The 17,735-nt window shown below is 37.6% G+C and overlaps 2 protein-coding genes across 3 annotated transcripts in view; one reads left to right on the top strand and one right to left on the bottom strand.

Moving 5' to 3' along the window:
* Positions 1-537: 537 nt before the first annotated feature.
* On the bottom strand, positions 538-5,057 carry nagk (N-acetylglucosamine kinase). Its single transcript, XM_041779720.1, has 10 exons — positions 4,974-5,057; positions 4,500-4,584; positions 4,220-4,318; positions 3,970-4,111; positions 1,941-2,051; positions 1,745-1,857; positions 1,526-1,613; positions 1,342-1,439; positions 1,181-1,259; positions 538-1,043 (listed from the first exon to the last, which is right to left on the bottom strand). Exons 1-10 carry the CDS (start codon positions 5,000-5,002, stop codon positions 841-843), a joined length of 1,047 nt encoding a protein of 348 aa, XP_041635654.1. The 5' UTR covers positions 5,003-5,057; the 3' UTR covers positions 538-840.
* Positions 5,058-8,836: 3,779 nt separating this feature from the next.
* dok1b (docking protein 1b) overlaps positions 8,837-17,735 on the top strand; it is a 31,671-nt gene continuing 22,772 nt past the window's right edge. For both annotated transcript variants that reach the window (XM_041779374.1, XM_041779373.1), the window contains exon 1: positions 8,837-9,170. In XM_041779374.1, coding sequence (XP_041635308.1) covers positions 9,114-9,170 — 57 coding nt within the window. In that variant the 5' untranslated portion in view covers positions 8,837-9,113. The remainder of the gene's footprint in view (positions 9,171-17,735) is intronic.

Raw genomic sequence — 17,735 nt, forward strand, 5'->3', positions numbered from 1 at the left:
TTTACATAGATGTGGCCAGGGGGGTAGAGCATAGGCCATTGTGTTGTTACAGATCAGGCTTTGATTGGCAAAATGATAAAGATAAATATATTGTTTGATCATGACAGCATAGCTACTCTTTGGTCTGAGCAAGTCAGATGGAAAGAACATCAACCTGTTCAGGGCACATTTGGATGTGACAATGGTTGAATACAGGGCACTTTGTCTAAAAATAACATGGAGCATATGGCAAAAAAGTTTGTGAATAGACTGTTTTCAAGGTGGATTTAGTATTCAACTCAAAACAACAGGATATATAAATGCTTTCTGTTACATAACGCATTATTAAGGCTTTGACATGTTGGTCACAAGAAGAGAGAAAGCATAATAGCACCATCTTTTAGTAAACAACAGGACAGAAAGCTTGCAGAAAAAAGAAAAAAACAAACAAACATTTGTAAGTTGTTAACAATGATCTAAATAGTAATATGATGTGATTTGCAGCTCAGCTTAAACTTATTTTCATCTTAAAGATCAATGGTCCAGAGGTGCTCATAGTTAGCTGTCAAAATCATCTTTATTACAAATACAAAATGTAAAAAAAGTCCTGAAAGTGCAATGATTTGTTGTACAGTACAAAGAAAGGTTAATCAGTTTTCATAATTGTTGCTGTGAACCTGAAAAAAAAAGGAAAACTATTACAGTAATCCTGGAATCTCACGGTCATATCATTACAATCCTTACTATGAGCATCAATAAAGAAAGCATTATGACCGGAATTATAACGATAACCAACAGTCCAGTCCAGTACATTTCCCTTTCATTGATTGTTTAGGATCTTAAGGATTCACAGAAGACGCCTCATTGGCTGCTGTTAAAACTGTGTTGGTAAAAGATTTTAGCATTGGCCTTATAATCCATAGTTATGGACGCCCCGATACTCTGAGCTCCCAGACTTGCACCGCCGAGTGCTGAAGACTGCTGCAAAATTAGGAGGCTGTATCCATGGAAACGGCCCTTGAATTTGTCAGAAGATGCCACTTTATCCAAAACCTCAATAAAACCTGATCAGAGACAGAAAAAGAAACATAAAGAGCAAAACTGTGAAAGATAAAAAAAAATACTTGGACCATGTTGACTCATTTTCTTTATGACAGGAGAAAAGTTATGGGACTTTATTTTTGCTGTAAAGGACCCTGACCTGGCTTTAGAAGATCCCAACTCCTCCAAACTGAGCCCACACAAAGGATTGGCAGGCCGATGGTACCGCTCAAAAGAGGCTGTAAAGAGATATTACAAGAAATTAAAACAGAGAATGTTTTTGACATGTAAATCAAAGCACAGTGTGTATGTGTGAGTTACCTCTTGTGCTTCAGGTAAGACTGCCTCTACATGTTTTGCCAGGACTCTACCAGCCTCTTTGAACACATACTGACAGAGAGCATCCCCTGCTTCTGCACCTTAAACATATCCACAAAGAATCTTTATTACACCCTCCGTTTCAATCTCCTCACTGATTTAATGGGAGTAATAGAAAGCGATCTACCTTCAGCCAGTTTCTTACAGAACCCTGCAAAGTGAGACTTCTGGAAGTTTCTGTAGAGGTGTGGCAGCATGCCCATCAGACTTGACACCTATGATCAAATTTACATCTTTTTACAACCTGCTGCATAGTAAGACAAACAAGGGATATTTCCCAACTCTGATGGTTTGAAGCTCTGATTGACACAGTGAACACATTTGTGACCAATAGCTGCAGTCTGACCTTGAAGTATTCTTCCATGGCTTTTCTGATGTATGTCACATCATGAGGTGGGGAAACCAACTTGTCTTTGGCATCAAACACCATCTTTATCCCCATATGGGCGATCCAGTAAGCTGACGGACAAAAGTTCTGTTAACAGCTGGGCCATTTCAACTAAGCTATAAATTATTCATTTTTTACATTTTGCCCTGGTTACCTGATCCTTCATCACCCATCATGTGGCCCCAGCCTCCACAGCCAACTTCTGAGCCATCAGGATTGACTAACTTGCAGTTAGAGCCGGTCCCTGATATCAACACTACACCTCCTTTACAGAGAGCGGAGACAAAGGATGACATAAGTTAAAAAAAAAAAGATTACATGATCCGTTTCAGCCATTAAGTTTTGAAGGACACTAAACTACAATGCTATGAAAAAGTATTTTCTTCTTTCCTGATTTATTTTTTTGCATATGTGTCACATTTAAATGTTTCAGCTCATCAAACATATTTTATTCAGCGAGGAACACTCTCGTCATACATTTTAATGCAAAATGGATCTACAGTTTTACTTGGCGGAGAAGGCTCTGCTCAAAGTTGCTTACTAGGTTAGTCAAGGAGCATGCTCTGACTTTCCAGGGAGTGCATGGCTAGAAAACCCCCGTATGGATGACTACATTAATAATGATGCACACTGAATATGATAAAATAAGTTCAGAAGCAATACACGAATCTCAATACGAGGCTGCAACAAGCTTTATGCTATAAAGAATACTGGGGTGGAGGAAGTTAAGCTTCTGCCAGCAGCAGCAGCATGGTGCATCAGCACTAATGCAAGCAGGGATCCGTGAGAAGTACATCATATTTCAATACACCGCTGTGTTGAGAGAAAGAGCTGTGATTGGCTGTGAGAGCTGTCAGCTGGCCGTAAGAAGATCATGGCTGGACGTATGACTACAGTGTCCTGTGTAAACTAACCCTGAGCTTTGTTTATTAGACAAAGATAACTCTTGTAAATAGAAAATGTAGTTTTTAAATAATGATTTCACTTAGTAAGTGAGAGAAGCCATCCAAACCTACCTGGTCCGATGTGGAAAAGTAATTTCCCCTTAAACCTGTTAACTGGCTGTAAACCCCTTTGCGGCAACAACTGCAAGCAAGCATTTGCAATAAATAGCAATGAGTCCTTCACATTGCTGTGTAGAAATTTTGGCCCACTCTGCTTGCAGAATTGTAATATTCCGGCCACATCGGCTGGTTTTTGAGAATAAACAGTCTGTTAAAAATCATGCCACAGCATCCTGGATGAGCCGTGGATGTCCGTGATTACTGGACAGATTCACTACTGTTCCAAGTTTTCTCCACTTGTGCATAATGGCTCTCATTGTGATTCACTGGAGTTCCAACGCCTTGGAAATGGCCTTGTAACACTTCCCGACTGATAGGTGTCTAAGACTTTGTTTCTCACCCGATCTTGAATTTTTTAGCTTGCGGTTAAAGTGTTGCTATTCTTGATGTCTTGATTCATCTGGCCTGGGTGTGGCTTGTGAACACCCCCCCCCCAAAAAAGTGTTTAATCGCAGATAATTCATGATTTGACAAGTTTTAACAGGCAGATATTACTATTTCTCATAGAGCCAGGTAGGTTTTGGTGGCTTTTTACTTTAATAAATGAAATAATCAATTAAAAAAACGCATTTTGTATTTACTTAGGTTATCTTTTTCTAATATCATAATTAATTTGATAATATAAAACATGTAAGTGTGACAAATATGCAAAGAATATAAAAATCAGGAAGGGGAAAATACTTGCTCACATCACTGTATATATGATATCATACACCACACCTATCAGTCAATCAGTCTTTGTTTATATAGCACCAATTCATAACTGAAGTTATCTCAACACGCTTACAAAGAGGGCAGGTCCAGACCATACCCTCCACACCTAGGGGGTTAAAGTATCATCCCTTGGTCAGATATGAGATTTTATGGTTGCAATTTCAGCTTTATGGGCAAGTAGCCTATGGATGGCACAAAAGTAGTTTCAGTCTAAACTAAAAACAATAGGAGGCTATTGTTTTTCTTTTTTTTTATTCACGTTTATGTGACAAAGGCAAAAACATTTATCCATAGGCCTATCTAGAATTAACTTTTGAAGTTGTATGATAGCTCCTAAATTAATGGCTAAGTTTTTGCAAAGAACTCTTTGCCATGTAAAAAGAAACTTTAAAAAGGAACAGTTACCACAATTGCTGGCCGTTGCCATGGCACCAATGGCATCTGTGGTAATAAAGTAGTGCTGGCTGAGATTAGGGAACAGCTCCTTCATGTGAGTGATCAGGTTGTCGATTGCATCCTTTTGCTCCCCTCCACTGAGAGACATGCCCTGCACACAAGCATGCACAGAGATAATCAGTTTTGTGTGCATAAATATTCTGCTTGAGGCTTATTTTTCTGTTGGTAGTCAGTGTGTTTGGCAAACAGTTTGACTGACCAGAGAGCAGAGTGGTGTGTTTGGGTCCAGTCCAGCCTCTGTCTTGGCTCTTTGGACCATGTCATTGATGGTCTCAATACATTTGTCCACCCCAACCAGCTAAATACATAAACATACAGACATATGCACCAAATCAGTTGATGTTTATGGCATGAGTTGGAAATAAAAGACACATTCAATAAGTCCCATTAATTTATTTCTCCACAGTATGCCCATGTTGTTTTCTCCTAGTTTCATTAATTTGTAGACCATTATAACTCCAACTCATTATTCCTCTCACCCAGTGGTTTGTAGAGGGTCCATCTGTCTCTGCCAGTATCTTTCCATCTGCGCCTACCAACACCGCTTTGGAGTGCGTCCCTCCACTTTAAAGACAGAAAAGCATGATTCCAGGAGGCTGTTTATTATAGACGTGTATCCGTCATTACGTACAAGCTCATGTGTGGTATCCCACGTTCTCAAGTGCAGTAATTTTCAAGGGGAATCACTTCCTCACATTTTTTATTTATAAAGCAAAATTTTGAAGAGCTTCAAGTACCCAGCAATATCTGAGAAGGATGAGGTGATCACGCGACACAACAGTCAGCTTCCTTGCTCAGCTTGTCAGACCACTACGCTTTTGTCAGACTGAAACTCTAACAATAATTGCAATTGCAGTTTTTAAAATTTTAACACAGTTTAACACCTCTGATATACCGCCACCTAAGCTGACAGAACAAAAAAGGTTTCATATATTTCATTAACGTATTCTCACCCTTCAACTCCGCCGAAAACCGGTGCCATATCACAGTTCCTGTTAAGGTCCACTGTCTCGTTTGTCGATATCGCGAGAGCAGAAGTTGAGCCCAAGCCTGCAATACGGTTTATTAACCATTAGGTGTCAGCCGTGTCAACATATACAATCTTGTATCCACAGTGAACTTAATGTTGAAGTGATGTTGAAAATAAAAATAAATTGTAGCTGAATTAATTCGTCAGAAGTTATTATTTAGGTATGTTCTGTTCGAAGATATAGACTGTATAATGAGCTCTCATACATATTAAAGGGGACATTGAGAAATAATACGCCTACACTCATAATGTATCCTGAGTCATGGTCTAAAAATCCACATTTAGAGTCAAGAATAACAGTGACAAAGATCCAGCGCCATCCGTTAATGGTCGAAAACAGAAACATCAGGCAGCCTGCTTCTCAGTGAGCTGAGCCAGCAGGAGGCATCTGCAACGCATTAATTATGGGGCCACGTCCTCTTTGCCTTCAAACATAAGCATCATTCTTTTGTGGCTTCACGAAACAATCCCGATCTCCAGAGTTTAAAAAGAGAAGGTATTTACGCTAAGTTTGTAGATAACTGATCTGTGATATTTTTCGCGTTAAAGACAAGTAGATTTTCACAAGTAGGCCTGTATTACCACAGTTATGCTGCTTTCCCCTCAAAACAAACCCATACTTTGTTTATGTTGTTCATATATTTTGCATGCTTCGGTATGTGTCAGATCTGAAACTAACAGAGAGAAGTTACACAAGAGTGAGGAGGTGGGAGGAGAGGAAGTAGAGGAGCGGCTCGGTGCACTCACCACGCGCTGCTTACTCCTCCTGCAGGAAGGCTTCGTCAAGTTATACAAACATACGACCAGATAGTAGCAGCGAATTCAGATGTCACAATAAAATTACATTCTACTATCTTCATTGTCACTGAATTTATTGTTAGTTTTACAGACTGTAGTGTTTAATCATTGTTTTTATTGGTATGATTTTCCACTGACACAGAACAGTTTATAAAGAAACTGTGTTTGAAGAGACTTTTATGTTCTGTCAGTCTCAAAATTCATGAGGTTTTCAGAAAGCCTGATAGTTTGGCTTCAGTATGACAAGCCAATGTTTGTTTTAGGGCTGGTCTCTGTTGGCTACATAGACATTTTATTTTGAAAGGATGTGTACCAAATTTTACATTACTCTACATTTTTCTGTTTATGGTGTGTTTATAGTTACTATTAGACTGTACTGCAAATGCAAGTGGACTATGATCCCAGCTAGAGTGTACTAATGGTTGCACTTGGAGTGAACTGGATGTGTATTATAATTTATTGATATCCTCTTCAGAAGTCTGCAAGAAACACCCAAACATAGCACTTAAAATGCACTTAAATAGTAGAAAAGATATACATAGGCAGCACTGAAAATATGCTCAGAGTGCTTCAGAATTAAAAAAAAATATATATACAGTGCTTAACAAATTTATTAGACCACCACCCAAAGTAAGGTTTATGCCACAGCTGCCCTAAATTAACAGCTTTGGTAAGTACCAAAATCATTTTTATATTTTTGCAATGGTTATTACACCAGTATGTAGAAGCTCTTCAACTGAAATGATGTTTTTAATGCTAAAATATAATTATTATTGTTATCCATTAATTTTCAAATTTACTGATTTATAAAAAAAACCTGAAAAAATAGTAAAGCTCATTATTATTTTTTGATTAATATGTCAAATTATAGTTATTTACTCACATTCCTGAAGAGAAAAATTAGTTTTAGTGGTTGAATGTTATGCTTGATTAATCTCTGACTTCTCAGAGAAGCCCAGTGAGTGTGAAATTTAGGTATAAAAAGGTGAATTCAGTTTGAAATTCTTCATTCCTGTTCACGTAAAATGTGGAGAGCTCACTGAAAATGAAAGAGTCCGCATTAAAGCACTTCATGATGCTGAATGGTCTCTGAGACAAATAGGGAAAGACATAAAGTGTTCTCACAGTGTGGTCAAGTATGCTTTGGAGTCAATTGCTGAGACTGGTGCTTACAAAATGCACCAAGGAAGATACAGGAAAGGAAAGTTAACTGAAGCAGATGTCAGACACCTGAAGATTTGAAGAACTAGAGACAGAAGGAAGACCACTGCTGATCTTCAGGCAGAGATGAATGCTTCTAGATCAGAGTCTGAGAAAGTCTCCAGAATGACCATAAGCAGACGGCTGATGGAACAAGGCTTAAAGGGAAGAATAGCTGCTAAGAAGCCATTATTGAGGCCTGCAAACATCCAGAAACGCCTCAGATTTGCCAGGGAGCACAAACACTGGACTGTTGATGAAGAAGGTACTCTGGACGGACGAGTCCAAGTTTGAACTCTTGGGTCAGCATGGTTGTGTTGATGTCTGCAGAAAAGCTGGATAACGTTTTGATGCCAGATGCATTGCATTGCATCCATTATGGTATGGGTTTCCATTTGTGGATATGGTGTGGGCAAATGAGTGAAAATGGATGGTATCATGAACAAGAACGTCTACCACAACATCTTAGTGCATCATGGAATCCCTTCTGGACTGAATCTGATTGGTCGTGGGTTCATATACCAACAAGACAATGACCCCAAGCATACTTCAAAGCTGTGCAGAGACTATTTGACCAAGAAAAGGAATCTGAAGTACTGGAACTGATGGACTGGCCAAGTCAAAGCCCAGATTTGAATCCTATTGAACAAATTTGGGATTTAGTAGATTCAAAGATAAATTGCACAAAAGTTTCATCTAAAGCAAGTCTGTGGGAACAGCTAGAAACTATTTGGAACTCAATAACAAGAGAGACTGTCGAAAAGTACATAAAAACAATGTCAGCAAGAATGCAAGCTGTTATCAAGGTCAAAGGAGGCCAAAGGGGGCTATTATGTGTAAAAAAGGACTATTTAGTTGTTTCAGTTTGTTATTTGCCAAATAAATAAAAATAACATTTTAAGTTCTAAACAAATTTTTGAAAGATATCTAAAATATGTATCTTTTCTCGTTTTTATGACAGTTAAGCACTGTATATATGTTTAATGTATTTTAAAATAGTATACACAAACTATTTAGGGTTTAACTTAAGCATGTAAGAACACGGTGCACAAAAAGTTGTCTCAAAAACACACACTTAGTATAGCACATCAAAAATGTGTCAGGTACATAATGAATAAGGTTATTTTAAATTAATGACCATTTTTGTAAGCTTAAATATCCAATTAATTAATTTAAAATAAATAAATCAGTATCAAAATTATATAACAACACTGTCCCTGGGAATTTTGGGTGCAGATGTCTACAGTTTGGGACGTCCTGTGTTGTCTTATTAGTTTAGCCCGGGCAATTTAATGTCTCAGTACAGAGCAGTATTAATAAGCAATCTTTGCTCAGTAGTGTTTTCCCTGTTATCAGATTCACTGAAAATATATGTTGTGGTTTTGTTTATCTACTTTATCAACTATAGCTACAATCTAAACTTGAACTGAGGGGTGAACAAGGTATCACACGGTTCTGTCTTGCAGTTTAAATGTAGCTTAAAATCCTTGATTATTTCAGTCGACCTTGTGGTGACATGGTGCATATTCTTAGAAATATCAGTGATGTTACTACAAAAATTATAGCTAACTGATACCGTATTTTTAGATTTTTGTGGGTTTATAGAAAGCTATAGTAAATTGAGTTTCAACATGACAAATTTTTAATGGTAGAGAACTGGCATTTCAGGTGAACCGTGTGAATAGACTAAATGATCTTTGAAGTTATCCTTTATTGTGAAAGTCCTAACCGGAAGTATTATGCGCTCTGTTGAACGGGACTTCATAATGGTCCAGCCCTACAGGAGGAGAGAGGCGACACAGATAGGCGACCCGCCGACAGTATTTGGTCATTATTAAAGTTTTTCCTGGACCACCTCGCGACACTTTGGTCCTTTTTGTTCTCTTATTAAACTGTGCGCGAGCAGAAATATACATGCGTTTAAGACGGTTCAGGAGAGCGACTGAAAGGGAAGTTGTTAGTAGATAGTGAAAAAAAAACCTCTTAAAGTAGTGTTTTTCCTGCGTCAAGTTCAAGTCAAGTTTCGTCTTTCCAAGGGAAGGGTGGCCCCGGAGTGCTGAGGGGCATGGACACCCACGTTAAGGAGGGACAACTTTATGTGCAGCATCAAAAGTTTGGAAAGGTAAGAGGAAGAAACTTCCCAGCTTGTGACTTATGGTTTGGCGTTAGCAGACATGACAGGGAAACCAGAACTCCGTTATAAAGAAGCAAAGCCATCAATGTACACTGGGATAGCACCATCTTCAACAAGCTTTAAGTTTAAGGAAAGAGTGCGTCATTTAAAGTAGTTCAACATTGCTTAGTAAATAGACATCACATGAAATCATCAGAAATAGTGATGAAACTAATCTAACAAATCGTCATAAACCGTCTCAACGTCCTATTTAAAGTTAAATGGCAGTGTTCTAACAAAATAAATATTAAAGAATAAATTACAGCAGTGATAACGTGGTTCTAGGTTTGAGAGAAACCCTTGAGAGTTAAAGAGACATATCACCACCAGAATTTATGGTGGTATCTTATGAAAAAGGGGAGATGAAAATGGCTTTAAAGCTTGTTTCAGTTCCTTCAAATCTGAACTCGTTGACAGTTAACCAGAGAGATAATTTTACATCATGATCAGTAAAGCATAGAGGTGCAACTACAGACCGGGCATTGTGCCCAGAGCCTCCACTGTAGATGAAGAGAGAGGAAGTTATAGCAGGGCTGTAAAATAAAAGTGTGAGAGTGCAAATTTGCATATGACAGTGTAGCAACATTCAGATTAAACAGAGAGAGCCAAAGTGACCCTACTGAGGGAACCGCAGTTAAATATTAGTTATTACACCTCATTGTGTTTATGTCTGTTTGTGGTAGAGTCTGTGTACTTCGCCTTGCCCGTGGCCTAAGTGCACCGCTGGATAAGACCTCATTTAGTCTCCCAGATTTGTAAGAGGGTCTTTGTCTCTTGGTCTCTCTTTGGTCATATGACATAGATCAACAACAAATTCTGGCTCTGTTTCCTACCCTGAAATCACCACTCCACAATAGATTTTCATATTCCCAAAACAAAGTTTCAGTGCCTTTTTATAAACAAAGAGGAACTACAATAGAAAACAGGCAGACAAAGATCACTGCGTTCACTGAAAACAAAATTATCTCTGCTGAGTTCAACAGAAGGGATGAAAAAACATCAGAGTGGAGAAGAATAGTACAGGAAGCTAAATGTCTGCAGAGCTAAAAGGTTTGAAAGAAGTGTGAGGTTAGCTGGGTGAATTATGCAATAGAGCTGTCAATGGACACAGATACACAGATGTAGTCTCATACTGTAGGCTTGAAACCAGCTGTATGGTTGGAAAATGTGACATGAGAGTGCAGCAGCAGCAAAGAATTTTGTTTCCGACTGCTATGTATATAGACATAAATTTCAACCTTATTCTGTATGCACTGTGCATGGTGTTTCCCCTTTGTACACTAGAACTGTACAATCATGAAATTCAATCAGACTCCTCTCAAACAACACTGCACAAAACATTCAGATCATGCAGTGGAATAATGTGCAAATCATCTAGAGCTGAAATTACACTTATTAACACACAAATAAAGCTATAATAATGTGTGTTGACAAACTGAGGCTGATGTCCATGCTGCTATCTTAGAGAGGGAACATACCTGCCTCTACTTGTCTCTTGCCTGTTTTGCACAGACGAACATTCACGTCCAAGATGCTCGGACCTGCAGTTGTTAGCAGACGATAGATGATGAGGAAAGCTTCAGACAGGAGCAAGTCGCCACTTGAACAAACAGGGCGTGCCAGAATAAATTGTTATTGCACATCCCAGGGCTATGTTTTTATATTTCAGGGAATCATTCCTGAAGTAATAGTTGCCTAATGGCTTTATGAGATCTTCTCTGCAGAAGTTCATCACAAGTAACACCCCAGATTTCTCGCATAAGAGTTACTAACTCTTTCTACACTGCAGTAGGTCTATTATCAGGAAGAAGGGCATGTTAATGTGATAAAAGCATGAGCAAATAGTTCTCAGAATAAATCCAGTGTGGCACTCTTTGGGTAAAAGGCCTTCCTCTGCAGTTACAAGTGGACACCTGCTTAGTTAGAGTTGGATCTCAGTGGCTATATTTAGGGTGAAGGGGATGTGGTCTTCTGTGTTCACCTTTTTTTTTGACACAAGCAAGCAAAACAAACTATTAAAAACAACTTTCGCTACTTGAAGTTGACTCTGAAATTCACTTGTTGCTGTAATTGACTGGAATTTGTAGGGTTAGCAATTTTGGTGTGAAAGCTACAACCCCAGGACAGTAAGCTCACTTCCACATAAGGGTTTATCTCAGATCCTTGTTGCAGGTTTCAGGCTCCATGGTTTTTAACTTCAGTCATATTTGCTTAGAAACAAGAACTTAAAATGTACGTTTAAACTATGTTGGTATTGTGCCACCTACTCTGGAAAACTCTTAATATATAGTAGTGTGAAAAAGTATTTGCCCCCTTTCTGATTCCTTATTTTTTTTTTTTTTCAAATTTATCATATTTTAATGTTTCTGATCATCAAACCAATGTTAATACCTCACAAAGACAACCCAAGTAAATACAAAATGCAGTTTCTAAATGATGATTGTATTTATTAGGGGGAAAAAAATCCAAACCTATCTGGCCCTATGTGAAAAGTAATTGCCCTCCTTGTTAAATCATGAGTTAACTGTGATTAAACACAGCTCTTGGAAAGCTGAGTTCAGTTTAACTGGCCACACCCAGGCCTGATTACTGTCAGATTTGTTGAATCAAGAAATCACTTCAATAGAAGCTGTCAGACAAAGTGAAGTAGGCTACAAGATCTCAAAAATAAACACATCATGCCACGATCCAAAGAAATTCAAGAACAAACGAGAATCAAAGTGATTGAAATCTATCAGTCTGGAAAAGCTTACAGAGCCATTTCCAAGGCTTTGGGACTCCAGTGAACCACGATTAGAGCCATTATCCACAAATGGAGAAAACTGGGAACAGTGCTGAACCTTCTCAGGAGTGGTCGGTCAACCAAAATGACTCCAAGACTGCAAAGACGACTTATCCAGGAGGTCACAAAAGAACCCAGAACCACATCCAAAGAACTGCAGGGCTCACAGGCCTCAGTTAAGGTCAGAGTTCATGGCTCAACCATAAGAAAGACACTGGGCAAAAATGGCACCCATGGGAGAGTTCCAAGGCCAAAACCACTGCTGGCAACTTTTAAGTGTGATAAATATGCTAAAAAATCAGGAATATAATAATTAGATATTTTCAGTTAATCTCAATGTTAAAGCACCACATGTTGACCTCATTTATTATAGGCGTGCTAATCTATTTTTATAGTCACAAGCAAATTTGTGCACAGCATTTCCTTTGTTAATCAGCTGTGGTAGTCAAACAAGGAACCCGAAAGCTTGTTAGAGCTTTTTAACATTTCTCAGTCTCACACAGCTCCTCTTCTCTACCACTGTCCTTCTTTTGGGAGTCCTGGCATGTTTTATCTTTTTTTTATTTTTTTTTATTTTGTAATTGTAGACACAGCAAAGTGCTGAGGTTAGGGCAGCAGCCATGTGGTTAAAGCAATGGCCTCCCTCTCTGTCTTACACACACTTCACATCTCCTTCATAAAAGACACATAAACACAGCTTTCCATGCTTTTTCAGCACCCTGAGACACTCTGTTGAAATCAAGCAAGCGAGGATGCATTTGACAAGCTTTTCATTCTCGTAAACACAAAAACAGATATGCACCCAGCTTCTACTGCAGTATGTCGCTGAAGTCTGTCTGTGGCCAGTGAGCACATGGTTGAGTGGTTCAGTCAAACAGTAGTGTGACGGAAAGAGATGAATGGGCGATGTTTTCAGCTCTCACACACTTCATTTGTCTGCATGTAAGCACACATAAAATCATTTAATACTTTTCTTATCATTACAATCACCAAGACTGAGTTCACCAGAAATGCAGATGTCAACTGTTAAATCACCTCTCTAGTTCTCACACAGTGTTTTTGTGGTGACTCAGCAAGTAAATACCACAGTGATGCTGACAAAGTTTGTTCAAGGATAAACAGAGGGCAATTGAGACGGTTATATTTATACCATTTCTAGGGCCTGCCTGATATGGATTTTTGTGGGCCGATGCAGATACCGATATTAGGAGATTTATCAGCTGATTAAATTTGTCCTTTTTAGAAAAAAAAATAAATAGCTTGATTGTCAGAAAGCATGTAATCCTTCTGTAGGCTTCTTATTGAGGTGGTAGTGGGATTTAGTGTGAGGAGGAGCATCATACTGAGGAGTCTGTGATATATTGCCAACCCCACTCACATGAAACAGAAGGTCAGAATATTAGGAACACCTCTTACAACAGCAACACTCACTATAATCTCAGTAATAAACATAAAGACAGTGTCAATATTTACAAATATATATATTTATTGAAGAATTAATGTTGAGATGTTATCATTGGTGTACATTACATTAACAAATGTGTCCAAATAAGTGGTCAATAAGTGTATTTACAAATGATGTAGTCATTATAAATCAAACTACGACCAGAAACAACGCCCCCCCTCCAAAAAAACAAACAACCCCCCCACCAAAAAAAACCAACCAAAAAAGTAAACAACGCTTCTCCGTTTGTCTTGTATTGCACTTTTACAAATACAATATAAAACCATATAAATCAGATATATAAATATACATGAATACAGTTGTGTGTGTAGAAATTTTAAACATATTACAAACTTAAACAGTGTTAATAGCTTTTTGTTTTTCAGAGTATTTTGTAGGATTAATATGTTGTTTGAACTAGTTAAAAATGTACTGAAATGTGGTCTTTTGCCTGAGAATTTACACCTATGGATATGGAATTTGGCCATTATAATTCTAAGATTGATTGTTATGGTCTTATCTGGCAGCTGTACGCTGCCTGAGTGAGTGTAACACCGTGACATATTTCCCTGTTACATTCGTTCTGTTGCTTCTGACTCAGCTAAAGTTTAAGCCAGCTAGTATTAAGCTAGGCTATCCTAGCTTTAGCTTGCTAACACAAACAGGTAAGCGTGGCAGGCACAACGAGACACGTCATGACTTATGGACAAGTGGGAAACTTATGGAGTTATTGTTTATTTCACAAACTAGTTATAAACTTGCCATTCAGGCAAACTGTTCTCTTCAACAAATTTAATGCTTTCCTAGCTGCTCTAGCTTTAGCTTACTCTGCTGTAAGGGGGAATGTATGGAGCGGGTGACGTGAAAGGAGTCGGACTTGGTTAAATAATGGAACACAGGCATCATGTCCAAGTAAAACCAAGTATTGCCCCTTGCTCTTTATAAGCGAAAATATAAACGTAAACATTGGAGTCTATTGGCCAACTTTTAGCTGATTAACAATTATTTTTGAGAGGCTATAATATATATGATAATCACAGACCAATCAATCGGTAGGGCCCTAAACATTTCCGGGGGTTTACATTGATGAATTTGTGAATTGTAAGAGGCATATAGATGAACTGAACTTCTAACCCCTGTTAATGTGCTGCTGCCTGTTTTGACATTCTTGTGAATGAGAATCTTAATCTCACTGAGGATCTTCGCGGTTGAATCAGAGACTGTAGAAAGAACTGGACAAACCCTGCGTGACGTCAGCCGTCTGCTCACAATAGACGGACTCAAACAGCTCTTGAAGCTAATACACGGAGCCTTCCATATTGAAATCGCTGTCTCAACCGAACTTTGGATCAACCTAACGGCCCGCCCACTAAGCTCGACTTCCTGTCAGATAGCTAGCTAGCATTCTTGTTGACAGAAACGTAGCCTCTGCCTGTTGAGCTATCATCAAATGAGACGCGCCAATCAGTCTGCAGTGTTTTTCCTAAATATAATCAAAACCATTGTGGTACAAAAAAAATCCCCCCCCCCTTACAGTGAGAGCACATGAAGACATTAGCTAATGCGACACATTTGGTTTTTTGAACCAGGCTGTTAACCAGTTTAATTCTAGTGTAAAAACCGGCTGTTTAACAGGTGTTCAGACGGGACTTCCGGTGTTCTTGCAGCCAGCCTCAAGTGGACGGTCACTGTAATTGCAATTTTTGCACTTCTGCATTGGCTTAATTTTTCAGGACTGGAGGTTGCCGCTTGGGTTGAATACATTTCTTCTTCTTCGGTTTTACGGCGGTTGGCATCAATCACTGTGGTGCATTACCGCCCCTTAATTACATTTGAATACTACATGACGATAAATTTGATCCTCACTTTAACTATTGTTATATCATATGGGGCAGTAATTAATTTCCTGGTTATCTTGAGAAAACAAAAGTTACATGAGGCATACTGTGGTCCAAGTTAAATGCTCCCTCTGACCCTTTATACAGAAGATTACTAAAACAACAATTTTTCAATGCCTGTAAAATGTTTAATAATACATGCAGACTCGATCTTAAAAAAAAAAGTGATCTTATCTCAACTTACGCTTCCTTTCGTGCACAAAACATGATAAACTAGCCACTCTTATGAGGTAAGAAACACGAACTAAAACGTACTAGTTTTACTGTGACCTGTCATCGTTCTACATCTATCTTTAAAAAATAAAATATGGTAAATCCTTAAACCCCTTATGGCTAAGGATCTCAATGAATTCTAAATAGTTTCCATTTGAGAAACATGCTCCAGTTAATTTTTAATACTATTTTTATGTGCCATCATCTACTGTCACAGAACATTTAGGATCTAAAGATTTATTTTGGGGTATTTTAGAGTTTTAGGTTAGTAAGGTAGCTGGTTGAAAATAATATGTGTAGCCTAACTGTGTATGTTATTTATAAATGGTATAGTGACGTCTGGGCCGCTGCTTACAAGTCTCAGATACCCTCTGAGGAGTCCCGTTTCACAAATGAATATTTTTTGAGTAGTCATAATTAGTTGTATCTGCATTTTAATTTATTAGGAATAAACTACATATGGATGATGATTAAAGGGAGAGAGAGGAGTGGAAATATCATGAAGGAAAGGAACTGCAGGCTTCTAACCAGCTGAAATGTCATTTTGGAGTCAGAATGTTCAAAAATGAGTGACTTGTGGAAATAATCTTCAGTATTTTTATTTAGATTTTTGAGACTGAATTATTTTTGCTCATATTTGTTTTCTCTAATTTCTCTGAAATGTTGTACTCAGTTTCTGCAGCTGGTCTCATAAACGGGCAGACAGAGGCCAAGTTAGGTTCAAACAGCTGGAGTTCATGCTGTCTTTTCTGTCAGAGGTAGGGAGGTAGGGCTGGGCAATTAATCAAGAATTAGAATAAATCGTGATTTGGCCTGCTTCAATTTTCAAATCGTAGGCAGTCCACTATTTCCTTAACCTGAAATGTGTCAAAACATCCGTTTGATACCTTTTTTTTTTTTTTTTTTTCTGCAGCACATTTTTTTGCTCTGCACATATTGAAGTGTGTCTTTTTAGAATAGCTTACAAAAATCATGATTAAACTGTGCATGTGTATGATTTTCTTAATCAAAACAAGAATAACAAAAAATTATCACCCCCCTTCGGTATAACAATTCATATTAAATTTGCTATATGAGACAAAATCGACAGATTTCCCCCAAATCTTTCATCCCTAGTTTAAGTGGTGCTGGTTATAGTAAAGAATGATTTATTTGCTTGTGTTTTTTGAACAATACATAAGATGAGGAAAATAAAAATAACTGCACATTAACCTCTTAAAGCCTGAAAAAACAAATTATAGCCAGAAAATTCTAATTTTTTTTTTTTTTTGGAACTGAGGTGTTTATTTCACTTTCTACTGAAATCCAAAGAAATCCAAATTTCCATAAAATTTAACATTTATTTATTTATTTATTTATTTTTATCTCATTTGATATGCTAGGTGTTTTTGATAACTGATAATCCACATGAGGGCATTTTTTTGTTTATCATTTTTCAGATTGTATTCAGAAGTTTTTTTTTTTTTAGTAATTTATGATCATATTGATTAGATAGAGGTATCATAAAAGTATGTATCAAATATAATACAACAGGCTTTAAGGGGTTAAATCACAATTGTAATATTAGGGAAAATGAAATAGAAAAAAAAACATTTACAGTAATTATAATTCAGATTAAAATATGTCACTGGTGTTGGGCCAAAATTTCATATCTCAATTTTTCATAATTAATTTTTTTCCCTATAAATATGTGCTATTAGTCATCCTTTACATCTGTCAGTGGGTTTTAACAAATTTTGGGGGGATTAAAAGTGTCAAAAAAAATGCTGACTATGATCATTCAGTATTAAATGATTTGAAAAATACGTTTCTTTTCATTCCCTTGTGATTTTGGAGATAGTAGGTACTGTCCTGACACGAGTGATATCCAAGTAATTCAGGATTTTGTTGCCCCCTATGGACAAATCGGTTTTTCTTTCCTCTTCATAGATCCTTTCCTATGTTGTAAGAAATTTACCAAGTCTCATATCAATTATCAAATGTAAAAATCAGTGTGAAATTCTCTGTGAAAAATCAAAATTAACACACGCTTTTCTGTGTGCTGTATGTAAACATACATAACTGCTTCATAAGATATCAGCCAAGCTTCAGCGATGACAGATGTTAAAAAGATTTTTATGTAAGTAATTTAATTTATAATTATTTCCTTTCATATTCATTGAAAGTTGAGTACAAAA

This window comes from Cheilinus undulatus, linkage group 22, assembly GCF_018320785.1.
Source record: "Cheilinus undulatus linkage group 22, ASM1832078v1, whole genome shotgun sequence".
Lineage (NCBI taxonomy): Eukaryota > Metazoa > Chordata > Actinopteri > Labriformes > Labridae > Cheilinus > Cheilinus undulatus.